At 34.9% G+C, this 20,003-nt stretch overlaps 2 protein-coding genes across 12 annotated transcripts in view; both read right to left on the reverse strand.

The window, feature by feature from the left end:
• Nucleotides 1-1,086: 1,086 nt before the first annotated feature.
• LOC106055757 (uncharacterized) lies at nucleotides 1,087-8,356 on the reverse strand. Of its 2 annotated transcripts, XM_013212190.2 has the most exons (6): nucleotides 8,176-8,356; nucleotides 7,218-7,289; nucleotides 6,033-6,113; nucleotides 5,107-5,181; nucleotides 4,695-4,763; nucleotides 1,087-1,958 (listed from the first exon to the last, which is right to left on the reverse strand). In XM_013212190.2, the coding sequence occupies exons 1-6, from the start codon at nucleotides 8,237-8,239 to the stop codon at nucleotides 1,837-1,839; spliced, it is 483 nt and encodes a 160-aa protein (XP_013067644.2). In that variant the 5' UTR covers nucleotides 8,240-8,356; the 3' UTR covers nucleotides 1,087-1,836. The 2 variants fall into 2 exon arrangements, with proteins under 2 accessions (XP_013067644.2, XP_013067645.2); XM_013212191.2 differs by lacking the exon at nucleotides 6,033-6,113.
• An 8,328-nt stretch (nucleotides 8,357-16,684) lies between these two features.
• The window catches only part of LOC106055755 (sodium/hydrogen exchanger 9-like), a 28,378-nt gene continuing 25,059 nt past the window's right edge, over nucleotides 16,685-20,003 (reverse strand). For all 10 annotated transcript variants that reach the window (XM_013212188.2, XM_013212186.2, XM_013212180.2 and 7 more), the window contains one exon: nucleotides 16,685-18,411. In XM_013212188.2, the coding sequence (XP_013067642.1) occupies nucleotides 18,304-18,411 (108 nt within the window). In that variant the 3' untranslated portion in view covers nucleotides 16,685-18,303. The remainder of the gene's footprint in view (nucleotides 18,412-20,003) is intronic.

Below are 20,003 nucleotides of genomic sequence, written 5' to 3' on the forward strand. Positions count from 1 at the left end.
TATTTTAAGGACTTGTTCGTATCTTTTGCAGTTTCGGAAGATTTCCAGGAGCTCCTGGTAAATCGACAGGAGGGCGCTGGAAATCTGTTTTAAGTTATAAAATGGTTTAATTAAAAAATTTATACACCTTGAATTAGCTCGGGTCCTATGAAAGTGCGGGGCCCACTGCGGTCGCATAGGTTGCAGTGACGTAAGGCCGGCCCTGCAAAATAGAGGCGTATGCTACGCCGCCGGTCGACGAGTAATTTATATTTCATACAAAAATACTTAATTATTATACTAAATATTATTTTTAAAGAAACTATGACGTCATTTAAAAAGAACATGGCTGTAACTTAGGTGATTTAATATAATGGAAGATCTCGGAAACACGAGACGAGATCACGTTTAAATTAACATTATGAAACCGAGTCGGATAAATTTAAGCAAGCAAACAAACGCATCCATTTTTTTATTATTATTATTATTAACAGACGCACACGAGCGGCTTAAAAAACTCCCCGAGCTAAGTGGCCCCCAATTTTGCTCTTCTGTGTGGCCCGTGAGAACTTGTACAGGTCGGCAGGGCCACTTGAACCCCGACAAGGGCTGTCCCTCGATTATTGCCCGATTATTGGATACAAACAAACGAGAAATGCACAGCGGAAGACGCGTGATGGAAAGGGGAGGGGGCGGCGAAGGGGGGCGAGGGGAGAGCAGCGAGATCATCGGATTTGTCAGGTTTTTGCCCTTTAATTATTTATGCGATCGTAATGTGATGATTAGTGGTGGTCTCCTCTTTGCTTCTACTTCAATTCGCTTGCAGACGGCTTTCTCCGGCTTGTTCTCTCCCCTGCCCTCTACCCTCAAGCCATTCATTGCCTCTTAATGCTTGGGTTTCAGCCATTAAGATATTGAAAGCAAGTAAACAGCCAAACAAAATCAGAAACGAAGACAAGTTTTGGTCTTGCGTCAGTTGTCAGTGACTTTTAAGTGCTGCTCTAAACTGACTTTTTTTTTTTTTGCTACGCTTAGCGATACCTTCTCAAAGACATAAAGACTGAAGCAATTCTCCAATGACCAACTGAAGAACAACAATTTAAAAGATGTTGATGTACCAGCAGAACAATTTTAATACATGTTAGGTGACATACTTTTGATGTCAGAAGTGGAAATTAATAGCTATGGAACCGCTAATATTTTCAGAACATTTAGGCCTACAAATATCAGAAATACACGAAAAGTGAGTGTTTTTTAGCGGCCTCCGTAAGGAGAAAAGCCGCTATTAGGTTTGTGCAAAATGTCCGTCTGTCACACTCAGATCTCAGAAACTAGAAGAGAAAAGAAAAATATTTTTACCATGTTCGTTTTGCTTTGGATATTTTTTTTTTATTTTAGAAAAAAAAAAACAGTTTAGATAACAAGGAAAGTTGACTTCGTAGAATATTTAATGCGAATAAATGGCTGCCTGGTCGTGTGGTATGCGCTCTGGACTGTCTTTCGGTGGTCTCAATGGTCTGTGGATTTAAACCCTGCCCGATGACATATCCACTTTGTCCTGCTGGACGTTAGGGCTAGGATGTAATTCTCTTCAAAATCTGACACAACATACGAAACATGTAAAACAAACAAACTAAAGTAAACATCATTGTAGCATTGCGGCTGTTTTACCACAACGACACAAAATATTTGTAATAATACATATTAACAAAAGATTGTTATCGCGTTAAATATTTAATGTCGTAAAAAGAAAAAAAAAGAACACTAAAATGTTTAGAAATGTCAACTGAAAAGCATCCCCCAAGCAGAACCTCGAATGACTTTAACTATTCAGAAACCCAGAACATGCCTCTGAAGTTAACGGACTTTCCAGATCTCTCCGAGTATATCTAAGATCTCGTGGTAGCCTAAGTCGTGGATCAGAGCTGACCAAAAGGGTTGATCAATTGTTGATATTGAGATCAAAGGATTTATAGTACCTGAAAAAGAATGAAAAAAAAAAGAAAATTCTTAATAATAATAATAATAATAAAACATTATGATGAATTCGGACTCATTTGAGATTTGCATATGTGGCGAAGTCAAGAAAGATTGATTGTAAAAGATAACCGTATACATTGGCTAAATTTTTCTCTAGAACAGTGATTCCTAAAGTTGTCTATATAGACCCCCAGGGGTTTACGAAGACTTCCAAGGGGTCTACGAAAGTGAAAAAATAAATTGGGGGTCTATGAGATGTCCACGGGGGTCTACAACTCACTCTTCGACTCACTACAGCTAGAAATAAGTTTAAAAATAAAAATTTGATGAATTCGCAAAAAATGCAATTCAAGTTAAGCACGGGGGTTACCAAAAACCAGAAAACATGGCAAGGGGTCTACGAGACAAAAAGTTTGGGAACCACTGCTCTAGCATCACAAGAAAAAGGGGAGATTATTTGAAATGAATTTTTTCTAATGAGTTCGGACGTTTACAGAAAACAATAGAATCACAAATAATAATAATAATAATAATAATAAATGATAAAAAGGCTTTTCTTTGAGTCCGAAAATTACTGAGAAGTACAGTATTTCATGTGGCTACGCAGTCCCAGCTGCTACCTACAGATTTTGAACATCCAGCACAGCTGGCCATTTTGTTTTTTCTTGTGAACATACAGGACCGGATTTATTTGTAGGCAACATAGGCTATAGCCACCCAATAAATATTTAGCACTGAAATATATCACTGGACTTATAAATGGCACCCAAAGGGCCCCATATCTCTAATAGCTTAGGGCCTTTTCAAGCCTAAATATGCTACTGTGTACATAATATAGAACATGTTGATAAGCCATGTACTTTAAAAGGTTAATTTATGTGCACTTCGTAGCACTCTAAAATTAAAAGAACATTGATAAGGTTTTGTGTGTGTTATATTTAATATCCGAAGAGACACAACATACACTACAGGACAAACATTTAAGCACAATACACCTAGTTTGGCAACTCTTTCTTTGTTAACAATAAAAAGAATGGACAACTACAAAATGTCTTGTAAGTGCAAGGAGTAAAAAGGCGGCCAACAGATGTTTCAGATGAGCTTTGACCTACAAATCTCACAGTGAACTAATGTAACAGTGTTTGCTAGCTGTTCAAGATAAGACAGAAGATAATATTCAAGAGTACAGGTGTAAAGATCAAAACTTAAAAACTGAACGTTGGAATCAAGAAAGAAAGTTTGTGTAGATAACTTTAAACATTGGCTAAATGTTAGTCTAGAATCTAGAACAGCGGTTCTCAACCTTTTAAGCTCGGCGACCCCTTTTTTTTACAATCCCCAACTTTGCCGCGACCCCCCCACACACACACACACATAGGCTACAACAATAGATGAATAGACAATAACTGTCCATATTTTCGATGGTCTTAGGCGACCCCAGGCAAATCGTCATTCGAACCCTAAGGGGGTCGCGACCCACAGGTTGAGAACCCCTGATCTAGAATAACAAGAAAAAAAGGAAGACAATTAGCAATGAATTTTTTTTCTTCTAATGAATGCGGACGTTTACAGTGAACAATGGAGTCACAAGTAATAACAATATAATAATAATAAGAAGAAGAAGAAGAAAAAGGCTTTTCTTCGAGTCCGAGAAGTACAGTATTTCCTGTGGCTACGCAGTCCCACTTGCGACCTACATAATTGACCACAGACTCAACAGTTGTCCGATGGTGCCATGGTGATCGATTTAAATTTTCTCCGTCTCCGTCTGACATCGCATTTTCTTTTGGTCTCAAATGTCTACCTTGACCTTTGTAAGAAACCTCCGTCTCGTTCGAAAGCCCCCTTGCTGCCAGGTACTTTCTTAAAGCAAGTTAGCGCCTAAGCTAGCCTTTAAAGCGTTTCATGGGGAAGGGGGGTGGGCACATCTGTTACGCTGACAACATTTCATCTCTCCAAATAAGATTATCTTTGGAACAAAACCAAAAGCTTAATTTAAAAATATATATTCATTATTTCAATGAAATGCCAGCTGTGAGGAAAGGTCATAAGTTTCAATCTCGCTGGACTGCAGGAAGCTTCTGAGCTTTTAGCATAATATATAGACTACTGTTAGGCTCTTCCGCGCTGTGTCTTCTGCAGATACGTCTAACAGATGTAACTCTCAAATAACGAAATCAAATAATACAAGCGAAAGGTCAATAGTATAAGTTAGTCGACGCTGATAGCGAATGTCGAATAAGAAGTTTAATAATAACGAAGGGAACTGTCGAATGTCGTCAAACTAAATCTCTGCATTCATAAAAAACCGCCTCTCTCTACAGCCGTCAAAACTAGTCTGATGACATTTCGCTATTCTTCCTAAAATCCTAGTCTTGTTTTTTACTAGTCGCGTCATTGTCTCTAAGTCCAAACTTTCCCTTTTATACGAAACAAATAACTTTTCCCGACAAATTCCTAATCGTGCCCTAACACTACAGAGCTTGTAGGATCTCAAAGGATGATTGGAAGACTTTAGTGGTAATAACGTTGAAAGTTGAACTTTGATCCCAAGCTTCCAATCCTTGCCATCAAGAACGTGAAGATTGTTAGATCAAAACCTCCTGCACAGGAGGGCAAGGTTCGAACACGCACCAAAGTGATCACAATCTAAATCGCATGCAGCAAAGTAAATCAACTATCAAAAACCTTTAAAATATACTAAAATGGAAATATGCTACGCCATTCAGACCTACCGTAGACATGTTGGATCAACTGTCTGTATGCAGCAGACTGCAGGAGATTGTCTCTTCTGGTTGTTGAAACTTGAGAGAAAAAAAAGGAGACAGTCAGATGTGTACTATAAGGGGCCTAACTCTTTCTCTACATTGGATATATAGCTTGTCCTATTTTCCCTATGCCTTGTTGTTGCTTTCCTTTAAAAATACAGCACGTGAAGTCTGCGTGGACGTAGTCAGAACTTTTTGAAAACTAACCAACTCTCTAGACTATGTGCTAGCAGGCCTACCAAGCTATAATTTTTGAGAATCTTCAAGCCAAAACAGAGTTGGTTACAAAATATCAGCATTTTAATAATTATTTACATTTGAATAGGAACATATTAAAATATGTCTAAATGTTGCTTTTCTCAATAGTCAAAATACTTACTATTGTCCTTAATCAATTGAATGATTTGATCGTGGGTTAGAGGGTTTTCCCACAACTGTTGTCTCTTGGTGTTCACTGCAAAAGAAAATTGATTAAAAGGCTGATTTTAACACAAGGTTAAGATCAAATGAATGCAAAAGTAAAGGCCAGTGAAATAAAATCATGTATGTATTCTTCACTAGTAGTCTCTGTACTACTATATGGTTGTGAAGCTTGGACGCTGGGGCTGAAAGAAGTATCCAAGCTTTTGAGAGTAAATGCTACAGAAAAATGCTGGGTATCAGGAAAAGAAGACAACTGAGTTTCTACTTTTGCAAGTCAACTCTCTGGCTGGCAGATAGGAGGAACTCCTAAATACTATACTGTGAGGAAACTAAAGCTGAGCTGGTTTGGTCAAGACATGACTCACTATCAAAAGTCATTCATCAAGGTACAGTAGATGGAGCACGAAGAAAGGGTCATCTAATGAAAAGCTGGCTGGACAACATAAAAGAATGGACCGGCTTCTCTCTTGGCATCCTGCCAGCTGACCGGGAAGAGTGGTGGGATTTGTTTACGCAAACTGTCCCCAGCACCTTTACGACGAAAGTCAAGGGACAGACGATGACGTTGGTGTTTATATAGGTTACTTAGGGCTATTTATTGCCTCTAACAAAACATGAAGCAATAAACAAAAATACTCAATTAGTCCAATAATTATTGGTAATTAATTACTTTTTTTTGACATCGATTAATGTGAAATAACTTGTACATTATTGGTAGATATATAGTTTTAAGGACGGAGTTCTTCCCCTTTAGATAAGCTTTGTTGTTGTTTTTAAATATTTTTAGCACTTATCATAATGTAGGCCACTAACTTTGTTTAGCCTTTTAGCTCTTTTGAGAACTATATTTAAAGAAAAAACAAACACGAAAGCATTTCTTACAGTGGTCTTTGATGAGCTGTATGATCTGGTCGTGGGTCAGAGGGTCGCCATACAGAGACAACTGCTGTCTTTTATTATTCACTGCAAGATCAAGTGTGGCCGTTAAATTCAAACCTTGGCTCATGGCATGTTTACATTAACAATATACTATGTGGGAAACTTTAAATGGCATAGATCTACTCCATTACCATTTCAAAAGTAAACCTGAACTGCACATAAGAACTATCTCTGAAAATATGTCCAAAGTGTCATATGACCTCGGAGTGAAAGGGTCAACTCCCATGATGCAAATATTTTAACTTTCAACACAAATTGCAGATCGAATTTATAATAAGTTTTTACTTTGTATTTACCTACATGGTATATTTACAAGTTACATATCGATTCGTAGTAAATGGAATCGGTGGAACCATTTATTCTTAGTAATTCATATCCCATATACCTAATTATCAGTCAAGCCCAGTCCTAATTGCCCCATATCACTTAATTATCAGTCAAGCCCAGTCCTAATTGCCCCATATCACTTAATTATCAGTCAAGCCCAGTCCTAATTGCCCCATATCACTTAATTATCAGTCAAGCCCAGTCCTAATTACCACATATCACTTAATTATCAGTCAAGTCCAGTTCCTAATTGCCCCATATCACTTAATTATCAGTCAAGCCCAGTCCTAATTGCCCCATATCACTTAATTATCAGTCAAGCCCAGTCCTAATTGCCCAATATCACTTAATTATCAGTCAAGCCCAGTTCCTAATTGCCCCATATCACTTAATTATGAGTAAGCCCAGTCCTAATTACCACATATCACTTAATTATCAGTCAAGTCCAGTTCCTAATTGCCCCATATCACTTAATTATCAGTCAAGCCCAGTCCTAATTGCCCCATATCACTTAATTATCAGTCAAGCCCAGTCCTAATTGCCCAATATCACTTAATTATCAGTCAAGCCCAGTTCCTAATTGCCCCATATCACTTAATTATGAGTAAGCCCAGTCCTAATTGCCCAATATCACTTAATTATCAATCAAGCCCAGTTCCTAATTGCCCCATATCACTTAATTATGAGTATGAGTAAGCCCAGTCCTAATTGCCCCATATCACTTAATTATCAATCAAGCGCAGACCTACATGCTTCATATAATGAAATGGCCTAGCCAAGCCTACATCAATTGATACTCACTGTGATCTTTGATAAGTTGTATGATCTGATCGTGGGTTAATGGATCGCCGTATAATTCTGTTGAGACTCCACCTGAAATTGTAGTGTTCATTTATTCCTAATTTACGTCCATATTTAGCTAGGCACAGGCTATTAATATTTCATTGTTCGTTACATTACATGTGCTTTTTACAAATTATATATAAACCCACTCTGTCTGGTAACAATTTTTGAACACGTTATTTATCCCACACCCATTCTTAGATCAAGTTGAAACTTTACACAATTGTTTATTGTACCCCACAAAACATGAATGAATAAAAAATAAACATATTGTCAATTTATTACTGATTACTAATTATTATGTTTGATACCAGCAAGGTTAATCTTAATTCTTTAGTATACCGGTACAGTGTTATGGCTAAATATGTGGAGTATTATTCCTCTAGAGAAATGCATACGTTATTTCTCACACACCCATTCTTGGATCAAGCTTTAAACAATTATTATTTTACCTTACAAAACTCGAATTTATTCTTTTTTAAATTATCAATTAGTCAATTAATTATTGATTATTATAATTTTGTTTGTTATCGAAAAGGGGAAATAACTTCTACATAATTATGAGACACAATATGTTTTTTTTTTAAAGTATTTATATGTTTAGCTTGTTATTATTATGAGGTTCAATATAGGAAACTAAAGTACAAGGCATAAACCTTACTGGTGTCAAATAGTTTCAACATGTCATTGTTGATTTGGTATTACTTTGATCACATAGATATCAACAAGGCTATTTTTAATAAGTAATCACCACTCCGAAAATTCATTAATTATGGATTGCTCTTTGCATGCTTGCGGCCGTTATATAGTTTGTCAACCCCTTTTTTTTTTATCAGAATAAAATTCGTATCAGAATCAGTTTGTTGAACTATGAATATTTTTTTAAAATGGGGATCAAAATAACAGTCTTTCGTACCTGATGTCAGAGGCACAGCATTTATTCCAGCAAGGGTAACAACAAAGCAGAGAGCTAAATACATGGCGATGGTCTCGCTCACTTTCGTGCACTAAATATTTAGTGGCTACGTCTGGACTTTTAACTAAGAAGTAAAATTTTTAAAAAGTAAATAATCACATTTACACTAGTGACCTATATATTTATATACATATCATTCCCAGGCTTTTTATATTTTTGCATAAAGTCTCCTAAAGATCAAAGGTTGTCATTGTCTTTTGGAACTTTTGAATACTTATCTGAAGATAAAGATTAGAAGAGAACTGAAAGACAATGTAGAAAACAGAAGATTGAAGTCTGGAAACTGTTTATATAAAATGTTTGCCACTAGAGTCAGACCAATGTAGAAAACAGAAGATTGAAGCCTGGAAACTGTTTGGATAAAATGTTTACCACTAGAGTCAGACCAATGTAGAAAACAGAAGATTGAAGTCTGGAAACTGTTTGGATAAAATGTTTGCCACTAGAGTCAGACCAATGTAGAAAACAGAAGATTGAAGTCTGGAAACTGTTTGGATAAAATGTTTGCCACTAGAGTCAGACCAATGTAGAAAACAGAAGATTGAAGCCTGGAAACTGTTTGGATAAAATGTTTGCCACTAGAGTCAGACCATTTCTTTATGTTCTAATGTTGTCACTAGTAAGGTACTACAATATCTAGATGAAGTTTCCATACATGCAGTGGCGTCACTAGGTGGGTGCGGGGGTGCGGTCAGCACCGGTGACACCCATTTGGGGCGGGGGGTGACACTCAAGTGAAAAAAAAATGTACTTTTGGAAACTCTGACAATTAAAAAAGTGATAGTTGCTAAATATTGGAACATATTATTCACAATTGATATTCCTTTTTAAAAATATTTCGGCTAAACGTCGAGGGTAAGTTGCGAGGCCTTCTATAACAAATGGTCTCGCTCAAACATAGTTTTTAAATATATAGTTCTTCAGTTATTTCAGTTTTCTAAAAATAAAAATCATCAACTCTACCATTGTAGTTACGCTATTAAAAATGGTGAGGATTGGTTTGGTTATGCCAACGTATATAAATAACTTTGCACGCATGAAAAACTGACACGTTTATCCAATTTTTAACATAGGCATAAATTGTTAGCATATAAGCTGATTACGGATTACTTTGACCGGAGCACTTCATAGACCTGCCGGCCTTTCAAAAAGCTGGAGTATCGATACTAAAATATCAAAGCCAACAAGGCGTCAGCTCTTGTAGCTAGATCTATATATAATCTTTGATGAATGGTGAACTATGTGAATGGTTTGTATAATAGATCCTACAGCCAAGATACACAGAACTAACAAAATCAGGAAATATAAAGACTGGTAAAAGAATCGAGGTAGTAGACTTGTGGAACAGATGAACAATAGTTTATATATATATTTCGGATGCCCCTTCAGAAATGAATATTATTACATCCTAGCATAACTTCCTGTAGCACGGCGACGGACAGGGTACGAACAGGGACTATTTTGACGACAGTCCAAACGCGATCCACACGACCATGCAGCGAGTTAAAAAACGAAACCTACTATGTGATTGACTACTTCAGCGTCTTGACAGGCAGTTTTTGTTTTGATTAAACTCAATTAAAGAGATAAGAAAAATGTCTGTTACTTTTTTTTTAATCTACTTTTTTTTTCCTTTAGTCACGATTTGTTAACTGGCATTTGTTGTTGTTGTTATTTTTTTTATGAATACTGACATTGTACTTAAAGGGCATTAAAATTGATTGTTTGTTTAATAACTTTTGTAATTCCTTCTTATCATACAGACGTTACTTTAAAAAAGAAAATGATTACGTCCTACGTGTCATGCATTCAGTCAGGCATATTAACCAATGACTTAAATTCTGCCATGTCACTGGTTTTCCTGGCTAGCTCAGGTAACCCATTCCATGCTCTCATAGCAATAGGGAAGAAGGAGCATTTGTACAAATTTGTCCTAGCATATGGAACAAGGAATGTGCCTTTATCTTTGTGCCTTTCTGAGTTTTTTATTAAATTTTATTTTTGTATATGAAGATTATAGTTCAGTGTTTTATGTATAATTGCTACTTTACTTTTAAGTCTTCTATCCTGAAGGCTTTCTAAATTTAGTGATTTTACTAATGGTGTTACTCTAGTCAAATGTGAATATTCGTTTGTTATGAATCTCGCTGCTCTATTTTGTGTCTGTTCCAGTTTTTTAATGGACCTCATTCACCAATCGTAAACAAACAACATTTAGTCACGTGATAATATTGATAAAACAAAAAAAACTGTTACGTGATAGCCATTGTGTATTAAAAATTAGATCGTAATTTGTATAGAAGAGGCTAAATGTTGTTTGTTTACGATTGGTGAATGAGGTCCATTGTTCCAGTTTGTTTAAATTGTTACGCTCTCGAGTCTAGCTCATACCGCATGTAGGAAGGCACGCGATGACATCCCTTTCAGAATGTCAAATTTTGTCTTATTTTGTAAATTTATTTTTTTTGAAATCTTCAGAAAGACTTTATAAACATATGCAGATACCAGAGACGTAAATGGTTACACTCACATACATAGTCCAACAATGTTTCCAAATCATAATACATTGTAGGTTCACGAATACATGTATATAATTATACACTTTCACTGCGGAAATTAACATTAGGGACGGATAATTCTAAGTAGCTCCCTTTTTACTGTATCTAATATAGCCTACACAAAATCAAAATCGTTGCTAAGATGTTTATTCGTGTAGCCTATATAGTTTTACAAAGCTTATATATACTCTGTCTGGTAAAATGTTTCTACACTTTATTTCTCCCACACCCGATCTCGTATCAAGCTGAAATTTTGTATAATTATTTCTTTGACCTGACAACAAAAGAACCAATAAAGAACAAACAAACCAATTAGTTACTTAACTATTGGTAATTAATTGTTGTTTTTTTTTGTTATCTCAAACAATGGAAAGAAATTGTACTTGACTGAAGTGGTGGTAAAAGCTGAATAAGTCCCCTTTATAGGTCATCTTCCATGTTCATACGCTCTTCGCTAGCTGAGTGGTCACCGTGTTGGCATGAGAAGGCTTTAGCCCCCGAGTTCAAATTCAGGTCGTTCACTTTTTTTAAAATAAATACATTTAAAAAACAATCACCCAGATACCCCGTTCTTTCTCCCCCACCCCTTTCCAACTGGTCCAGACAAGTGATAGGATCATAGCGTATTGAGAAAGCTAAAAGCATGAAATTGCGCTAAACAAAAACAATGGGTAAAAATATTCCTAATCGCACAATTTTATTATCTAGTCTATATCTATTGCAAATTTAATGACATGACTGATACATGATTGATACACTTAAATAAGCTTTGTTTTTGTTTTTATTTTTTTTTTTAAGTATTTTTTTTTTATTTTGCTTGTTGGGAATTTTTAAACTCTTATTTACTTTTCCATTAGTTGCACATGACAGTGTCGCAATTAATAATATATCGAAAAACAAATGCACAAGTATATGGCCTATTTCAGTCTCGAAGCGACTATGGATAATCACAAGTGAGATAAATGCCTGGGCAATAGCTGTGGTCGGAACGATGTCGCCCACACATCAGTTCCCCCCTCTCCACGCAGCTGATGTATCCAAAGGAATGGCAGTGCCGATACAGTTTGGGGGTCAGCGGCTTCGCAGGTTCTGCCAGAGTGTAGCACTGGGTGCTGCAAACTGCCTTAGGGTCGCCAGCTCCTGATTTTTCCTCAGGGTTGACTCCCGAAGCCTTTCCCATGATTGGGTATAGCTGCAAGGCAACAGATGTTTGAATTCAGAGTTTTCCTTCTCCTTGGTGGGTAGCCAGCCATGGCTAACGCCTCCTGCCCTAAGCTTACTGATTAAGGCGCCAGGTATTCGCCTTTCCCCTTCTCCTGTTAGTGAGTTCAGTTTCGCCGGACCCAATATCTGAGCCACACGTGAAGGCCAGGAGTTGGACTGGTTGTCAGAGGCTATTTGAGACGCATGCCATTAGGAAGCATTTTATAGGTCGTGGAGTGCTGACATCCACCACCACTTCCGGCAATGACAACCTTGCGGAAAAATGGGCAAGTAACAAGCATTAATAAAACAAATTTTGAGCTATTTGGCAACAGTTATCGCTTATCTTGCTTTTCTTCCACTTCCTGTCTTTTTCTTAGTTAATATTATATTGCCTCCTACATTTCTCCATATTCTATTTCTTCTTTTTCTATGTTAATGTATTTTATTGCTAAAAGAACGTAATCATCCCCAATGCACAAGCGAAAAAGAAACAACTATGGCTTATGTGAACTACACCTCTGCCAGTTTTTTGTAGTATGGACTAATGTGTGGGCAACATCTTACCGATCATAGCTAATGGCCTGGCACTCTTCTCCTATTAAATCCCTCATAGTCACGTGGCGGCTGAAGGAAGCCATATACTGTTGATGAAGTATCTTTCTGTGATCCACTGAGTTTACTTACTGTTGGGATTTGTTCCCATTTCACTGTCAACTGTGTGTGTAAATAGAAGACAGTCATGACTGAAAATATGTCTTTCTTTTTATTTGTTAAAAGTAACAAATGCATGATGAATCAAAGTGCCTGGTACTGATTGATTCATATTTTAATCTACAATAACAAGCGCAAATTAAACATAAACAATAAAGGAAATAAATTAGAACACCAAGATGCAGTCCACTGAAATTATACTTTAAAAAAAAAATGCATTTTGTGGTGTTTACATTAAACACATTTCTTTTATCAAAATATTCACCAAAAGTTGCACACATAGTATTTAGTAATATAAAGTAGATCTATACAAATAACTTGGGAAATCTTTATTTTTTTGGATAAATTGTAAATCTTGTTCTTAAAATTTGCCTTAAAGATTGCTCTGTCTGTAATAGGATCATGGTAGCTCTCCATACATTGTTAAAATCAAGTTTTGGACAAAAACTTGTGATGTTAAGCTAATAAAATTTTCAAAAGGTTGATAAAAAAAAGTCAAATGATTCAAAGATGTAATTGTATGAGATACTACTACTACTGCAATCACATTAATAAATAATAGAAACTCATAGCATCGCTAGATGTTATAAATTGGCAACATTTTTAATGTTCAAAAATATTGGTGCAGACCTTCATGAATATGTGAACTATTAAATATCTTAATTATTTATTTATGTTTCTTAACTTGACTAACTCATAAAGATTTGTTTCTTAAAAAAAAATACAAATATACAGAATAAACATTACTGTAGAAATAATGTGCAGATTCTATGTTCAGTAGAATGTTAATAACATGACTGTTCCATTGATAAAAAATTAAACAATATCATCAATAGTATAAGTAATTTTTTTTTTAAAGTTAAGTTTAGTTGGTAAAGAAATAAAACTTTATAATGTACACATTGCATAAAGAAATGAGCAGAAAATTGTCACAATGGAGTGGCATGACATTCAAATAACAGAAACCAATTTTGTGCATTTAAAACAATGCAAATAAAAGGGGAAAAAAAAGTGTTATGTAATGGAAGTTATCGACAGTAACTAATTTAGAACAAAGTGCATCTGTATCAATCGCTTTTAATGTATGGAGAGGGGGCATTTAATGTACAGAAAGGGTGGGGGCGGTTCAGTAGGCCATGAGTCTGACAACTATATGAGACTGTGGCAATAAAGTGAAAGGGCAATAGAGAGAAAGGGGGATAGGACTCTGGCCCAGAGTGTAGCCATGTGCAGGGTGGCTCTAGACATTGTTAATGGGAAGTTATCAAAGGATTTGCTTCAACATGTTGATACATATACATGAGAATGTCAGGTTTTGTTTCATTTAATTCCAGGCCCAAATCTCCTGAACCTTACAATGAAAGTAGTGGCATACATAACAAATATTTAAAAAAATTTTTTTAATAAACCTCGAAAAGCTAATCCTGCAATAGGGGAGACTATCCAAATAAATCAATCATAGTCTTCATTGATGGAAACCCCCTTGTAAATAAACATTCACAAAAGTAGCATGCATATTATTTAGTTATAAAAAATAACTCTATACAAATAGCTTCATAAATCTAGCTGCTGACTACCACCACTGCAGTGTATCTTAAAACAACAATAATGCTCAGTGTTGCATATACAGCTGTTCTCAGGCCCTGTCAACATTTTACTTGTTTTCAATCAAATCACCACATTTTTTGTTTAACAAGGGAAAAAAATAACTCTTTTAGACCTAGCTATCAATGGGGGTAGATGACTGTTAACAAGAGTGTTATGTGGTCAGCACAAGCGCCTTTACTTCTCCAACGTATGTCAGGTACCCATTAAAGCTGGGTGGAATCAGGGGCACACTAAAAATCCAAAGTTCAAAATACCAGTCTTCATCAAGATTCCCACTTGAGACCCCCTCAGTGCAGAAGCCAAGTGCTAACCTCTCAGCTACCAAAACCCTAATCACTAGATTTTAAAAAAAATTAAAATTCCTCTATAAAATGCCCGATCCATCTATTTAAAGGATATATTTTTAAAAATTCATCTTAAGTCTAAACCATACTTTCAGTTCATGTGAGAAGGAAAGTTTCAAGATGACTTGATTCTTGACCAGTCACACAAAAATACCATACTCATCAAAGTGAATATTATAACAAATTCTTAACCTATAACTCTCTACAGCAATTTTTTAAATTATTGTGATGTTAAAAAAAAAACCAAAATAATTTGACTAGTTTTCTTTTAAATATCATTTGGAAAGCTAGCATTTCTAAATGGCTTTGTGACATGGGGGCTATATACAAAGTAAAACTACTGAGACATTGCATCTCAAGTGGTAGAACTACACTACAAAAAAACAAACATCACTGCTTTGACCAATTGTGTATGTCGGAAAAAAAATTATCCTTTTTACAAAGATTATATCAACTTGCTCTATCTGTCTGTCTGGTAAAACGTTTGTACATGTTATTTCTCCCACACCCAATCTTGGATCAAGTTGAAATTTTGCAAAATTATTTCTTTTACCTGACAACACAAGAATCATTAAAAATAATTAATCAATTACTTAATTAACTATTGGTAATTAATTATTTTGTTTGGTATCTTTAACAAGGGAAAGAAATTCTAATTGATTGAAATGGTGGTCAAAGCTGAATTAGTCCCCTTTATAGCACATCATCTGAGTCAAAGTGAACGCAAACCTGAAAGATAGGACGAGACTATAGAAACAATAATATATAACTAAACAATCTTCCATGTACATAAGCACTCCACCAGAAGAGTGGTTACAGAGTTGGCTTGAGAAGCCAAAAAAGGCTTGAGCTATGAGTTTGAATTCAGGTTGTTTCCCCCCCCCCCCCCCCCCATTTTTTTTTAAAATTTTTACAAATGCTTTTTTTTTGTTAGTCTAGATCAATTACAGATTTAAATACATGATTGATCCAAACTAATTGATACAAGTACGCTTTATATAAGCTTTGTTGTATTTTTTTAATGTATTTTAAAAATATTTTCTGGTTCAAATAATCCTCTCTGAATCATTGTATTATGCTAATGAAACAGTTTGCTTTAGAGTAGTCTGTAAAACTCTAATTTGACCAAAATACATTTAAATTTTCGGTACTTGTTAAAGTAATACAACCCCTAAAAAAAAGTTTTTAAAAATGTTTCAAGGAAATGACAGTGAAATCAATGAATTTGGTTTGATATCATACAACTCTCTGTATCACAGCTGGCTATGAGAAATGATTTGTATAGTATCAATAGTGTTACAAAAAAAAAATATAAAAAAAACTTGATGGACTTGTGTAACAAATGAACTTAACCACATTCTTTTCATATACTTGAGAAATGTACTATATCATATTTTGATTAATGTAAAAAAAAAAAAAAATTGGCTGAAACCTTAAAACAAAATACAAAACTAGCATTCACACACATTTATGGAAACATCTCTCTTAAGTAATTTTTCTGTTAATGAAAGCCACTTTGAAAGAAAGAAATGTTCAATAATTATATAACAAACAATGTTTTAAATAAATGTGGTATACATAATAATAAATTTAAGGAGGTAATGAACATAATGAAATAATGAGATTAACAAACAATACAACAAGCGTGAAATAAATGTGAAAAGTTGTGATAATATTTTTGAGGTTTTCAGTCAGAAGCAATGCTTGTTTTGTTTTGTTCTCACAACAAATGAAACAACTGATTAATGAGAAAAATAATAGTGGCGACTTTGAACAGAGACTGTTAAAACTCCAAAACACAAGACAAAAATTCTGTTGAAAAAAAAACTTTTTAAAAAAAGAAGAGAGAAAGGGTGGGGGTGGGGGTGAAACAGGTAACTATTTGAACTTCAACTTTTGAAAAGTCTAATATGTAAAAAAAAAAAAAATAATACAAATTAATGCAAGCAAATTATTGTATTTAAAATCGAAAGAAAAAAGAAATTTTTTCATGAAGAAGAAAATTATATGAAAGAGACAAACTTGTGTTTGCTTAAAACTGTTTATTATTTACGGTACCGGTAGCGAGTTTGTGAACAACTTAATGTCTTCTCATTGGTCAGTATAATATATTACATAAAGAGATATCACCTGTACAATACAATCTTGACAAAGCAGTTCCTCTGCCCTACTCACCAGTTGTGAAAGCACAACCTAAATACTTCTATAAATAGATCCTTCCAGTGCCTCCTGAATTGTGTATCTTTCTGTAAAAACAAAAGTACAAAACTTTCCTTTCCTAGTCCATGTTGGTTTCTACTCTTAATATCTGATCAAGTCAAACATTAATATACAAAATACTTTTGAAGAAACACTACATTACAATAAGTTGTCTAACAAAAGATGTATTTTGTTTGCTGAAACGTACTACACAGACTTCTCTAGACCCTTCAAATGACAAGTTTGATAAGAGGAGGAGGAAGGGGGGAAAACTCTTCTTTAAATGATTAAAAACAAATTGAGATACTAATCACAGATGTGGTAATGATCTACAGTCATTAGAATTTTCTTGCTTCTATGCTTCTAAAAAACCTGCCTTCTTTTTAGGATTTGCCCCATGCTTCATTTGAGCACTGTTAGAGATTAATGCAATCCCCAACACATCAGATAACTCTAGGCTAAGTGGAATGTATTCCTGGTCATTTATCTCCCTCTAAATTAAAAAAAAAATGCCAAGCAGAAAAGACAATTTGATGTCATGATTATTCTGTCAAGTTACACAAATCATATTGGATGGCTGCCTGGTCGTGAGGTTTGCGCGCTGGACTGTCATTCGGATTTATCGATGGTCGAGGGTTCAAATCCTGCCCGCTCCCATCCCCCGTCGTCCTGCGGGAGGTTTGGACTAGGAAGTAAACTATCTTCAACTCTGAAGGAACATCCGAAACATGTAAAACATTTTACAAACATATCAATCAATTCACAGTTTTTTAATCTAACTGAACACTTCTAGTTAGTTATTTTACCCACAACTTAAGTAAACTATACAATCAACTAGGTTTTAACTACTTCTAAAAACCCCTTAAAGTTTAAATATCAAAATTAACTCTAAAGTGATGACTTACTGATCAATCTACTGCATTAAACTTCCTATTCAAAAAAACAAAACACCCACTTCTAATACTTAACATCTATTTACAAATAATTTTGCATATGTTGCCAGAAATGTTGTTGTCTGGTAGTTGTCATTTTATCCCTGATGACAAATTTATAAATTTCAAGAAAATAATTGAACGACTATAAATAATAACAGCTATAAAATGAGTATAAATTTACAAAAGTAAAAGCTACATGTCTGTATATCCTTCAGTATATTACCTTACAAAGAATTAAAAGCTGTCAAAATAAAGTCCTACTTGTTTTAAACATGCACAAAACGACTACAAAACTAACTAAAGGAAAAAGTTGACATTGGCATCTCATTAAATCCAGTCTTGTCAAATAAACTTATGACCAAGTAGCCAGTGTATGAAAATAATAGAGTCAATCAGCACGCTAGGCAGTGATAAGTTAAGTAGGCTGACACCACCCACTATCAGATCCTGGAGAAGTCAAGACGAAGGACGGGAAGACCGATGATGCTGAACTGTCAGGAGTCATAGCTACACCCTGTCCCCTTTTGGCCCCGGCAAGTTGACTCTCATAGGAATGGTGTTGAGCTGGTTGGTCAAGCCTAGTCCAAGGTCGCCAATGTGAGGATCTTCAATGGTCTGTGCAGAAAGAAATAAAAAAAACATACAATAATAACAATTAGCTTCAATGAAAACGATCTATGAAAATACAACCCTAATTCATAAGCAAGAACTTAGCTTTTTAACTAAAAATTCAGTTATGTTCCAATCAAATTGTAATCATTTCTTTGTTATGACTGATTCTTTTTGCTTTAAAAAAAAATTATTTAAAAATCTCTATAATTTTAGAATTTAAAAAACTTCTAAATATTATTAAGAACATAGAGAGAATTTGGTTTATACCCTATCAAATGGCAAAAGGAAAAGAAAAAAGAATTAATGTTAATTATCTAACTATCACTATCTATAAATGTTTAATTTTTCCCTCAACCAATCAAATTACATCAAATATATACTGTACACAAACTGGACCCAGTTATTAATGATATACAAAATATATACAGTGAATAGAGCTAGAGGTCTTTTAGAGAAGTTAGTATTGCGACATGATATTGGATGGGAGATTCTCATACATGGTGGAAATACTATAAGTAGCAAACTTTTTGGTGCATTTGATGTACAAAGCCAAGAAAAAGTTGATGAGCTGTTTATATTTTAATGTACAAGATAAATATGTTTCACTTGTTAACACTGCAGACTCACATTGTCTAAGCTCTTCTGTTTGTAACACAAAGTAAGTTCAATAAGGAAGAAGCACTAGAGCTTCACTCTATGACTTAGAACTTTTTCAAAAAGTCCACTAACTAGCAGTAATATAGAAGAGCTATGCATCCACACTTTCATAGGACCCGCGCTAATTCTAGGTGTATAAATTATTAAATTAAACCATTTTATTACTAATAACAGATTCCCCGCAGCCTCCTGATTTACCAGGAGCTCCTGGAAATCTTCTGAAATGGCAACATATACGAAAAAGTCCTGGAAATCTCCGGAAATTATTAAAAGCTTTTGAAAACAAATCTCCTGAAACATATACACAAAAATTTTCATTTTGGGGTGTCATTCAATATGGAAAACGTCGATCCTACGTACGATTTTAAAAAAGCGGCATTATGCAATACCCGAAATCTTTGTAGGTAATGGAATTCTTATGATATACTGTATGACTTCGCTACACGCAGGGCTGGTAAAGTAGTTCTATAAAGTAGTTCTGCACGTAAAGACGAATTTATTTTCAAATACAAACTTTTAATTTTCACATATTATCCATATTCCTACCCAAAACGTGGTCAGCGAAATCCATTTCGCATAGGGCCCCACAATGGTTAAGGCGGCCCTGCTATGTAGTGACGGGTGAATACTACTTTTCTCCCCCTCCCCTTTTTTTTTCCATAGGGTAACTCTAGTCTGTCCGACTTGCAAAAATAAAAAAGAGTGATATTTCCATTACTAGGTGTCCAAACTCTTGAGCCATGAAGAGAATTATATATATAGATTGATACAAAGATCAACTGCCACCACCCATTGAGATATTGTTAACTCAATTCTTTTTTTAATTTAGTTGGCAACAGTGAAGTTCAATTTAGCATCTTTGACTTTATTGTAGTTCAACTTGAAAATCTCCATTTAAATCATATTCCATGTAATGAAATACATGTTCATGTTTTTAC

This window comes from Biomphalaria glabrata, chromosome 15, assembly GCF_947242115.1.
Source record: "Biomphalaria glabrata chromosome 15, xgBioGlab47.1, whole genome shotgun sequence".
Lineage (NCBI taxonomy): Eukaryota > Metazoa > Mollusca > Gastropoda > Planorbidae > Biomphalaria > Biomphalaria glabrata.

What these genes read in the sequence shown, in the direction of transcription:
- LOC106055757 (XM_013212190.2), bottom strand. Translation starts at nt 8,239, where the DNA reads ATGTATTTAGCTCTCTGCTTTGTTGTTACCCTTGCTGGAATAAATGCT. An exon ending in TGCTGTGCCTCTGACATCAG is followed by an intron (nt 7,290 to 8,175) that starts GTACGAAAGACT and finishes CTACAATTTCAG; the next exon opens with GTGGAGTCTCAACAGAATTA. An exon ending in TCAATTGATTAAGGACAATA is followed by an intron (nt 4,764 to 5,106) that starts GTAAGTATTTTG and finishes TTTTCTCTCAAG; the next exon opens with TTTCAACAACCAGAAGAGAC.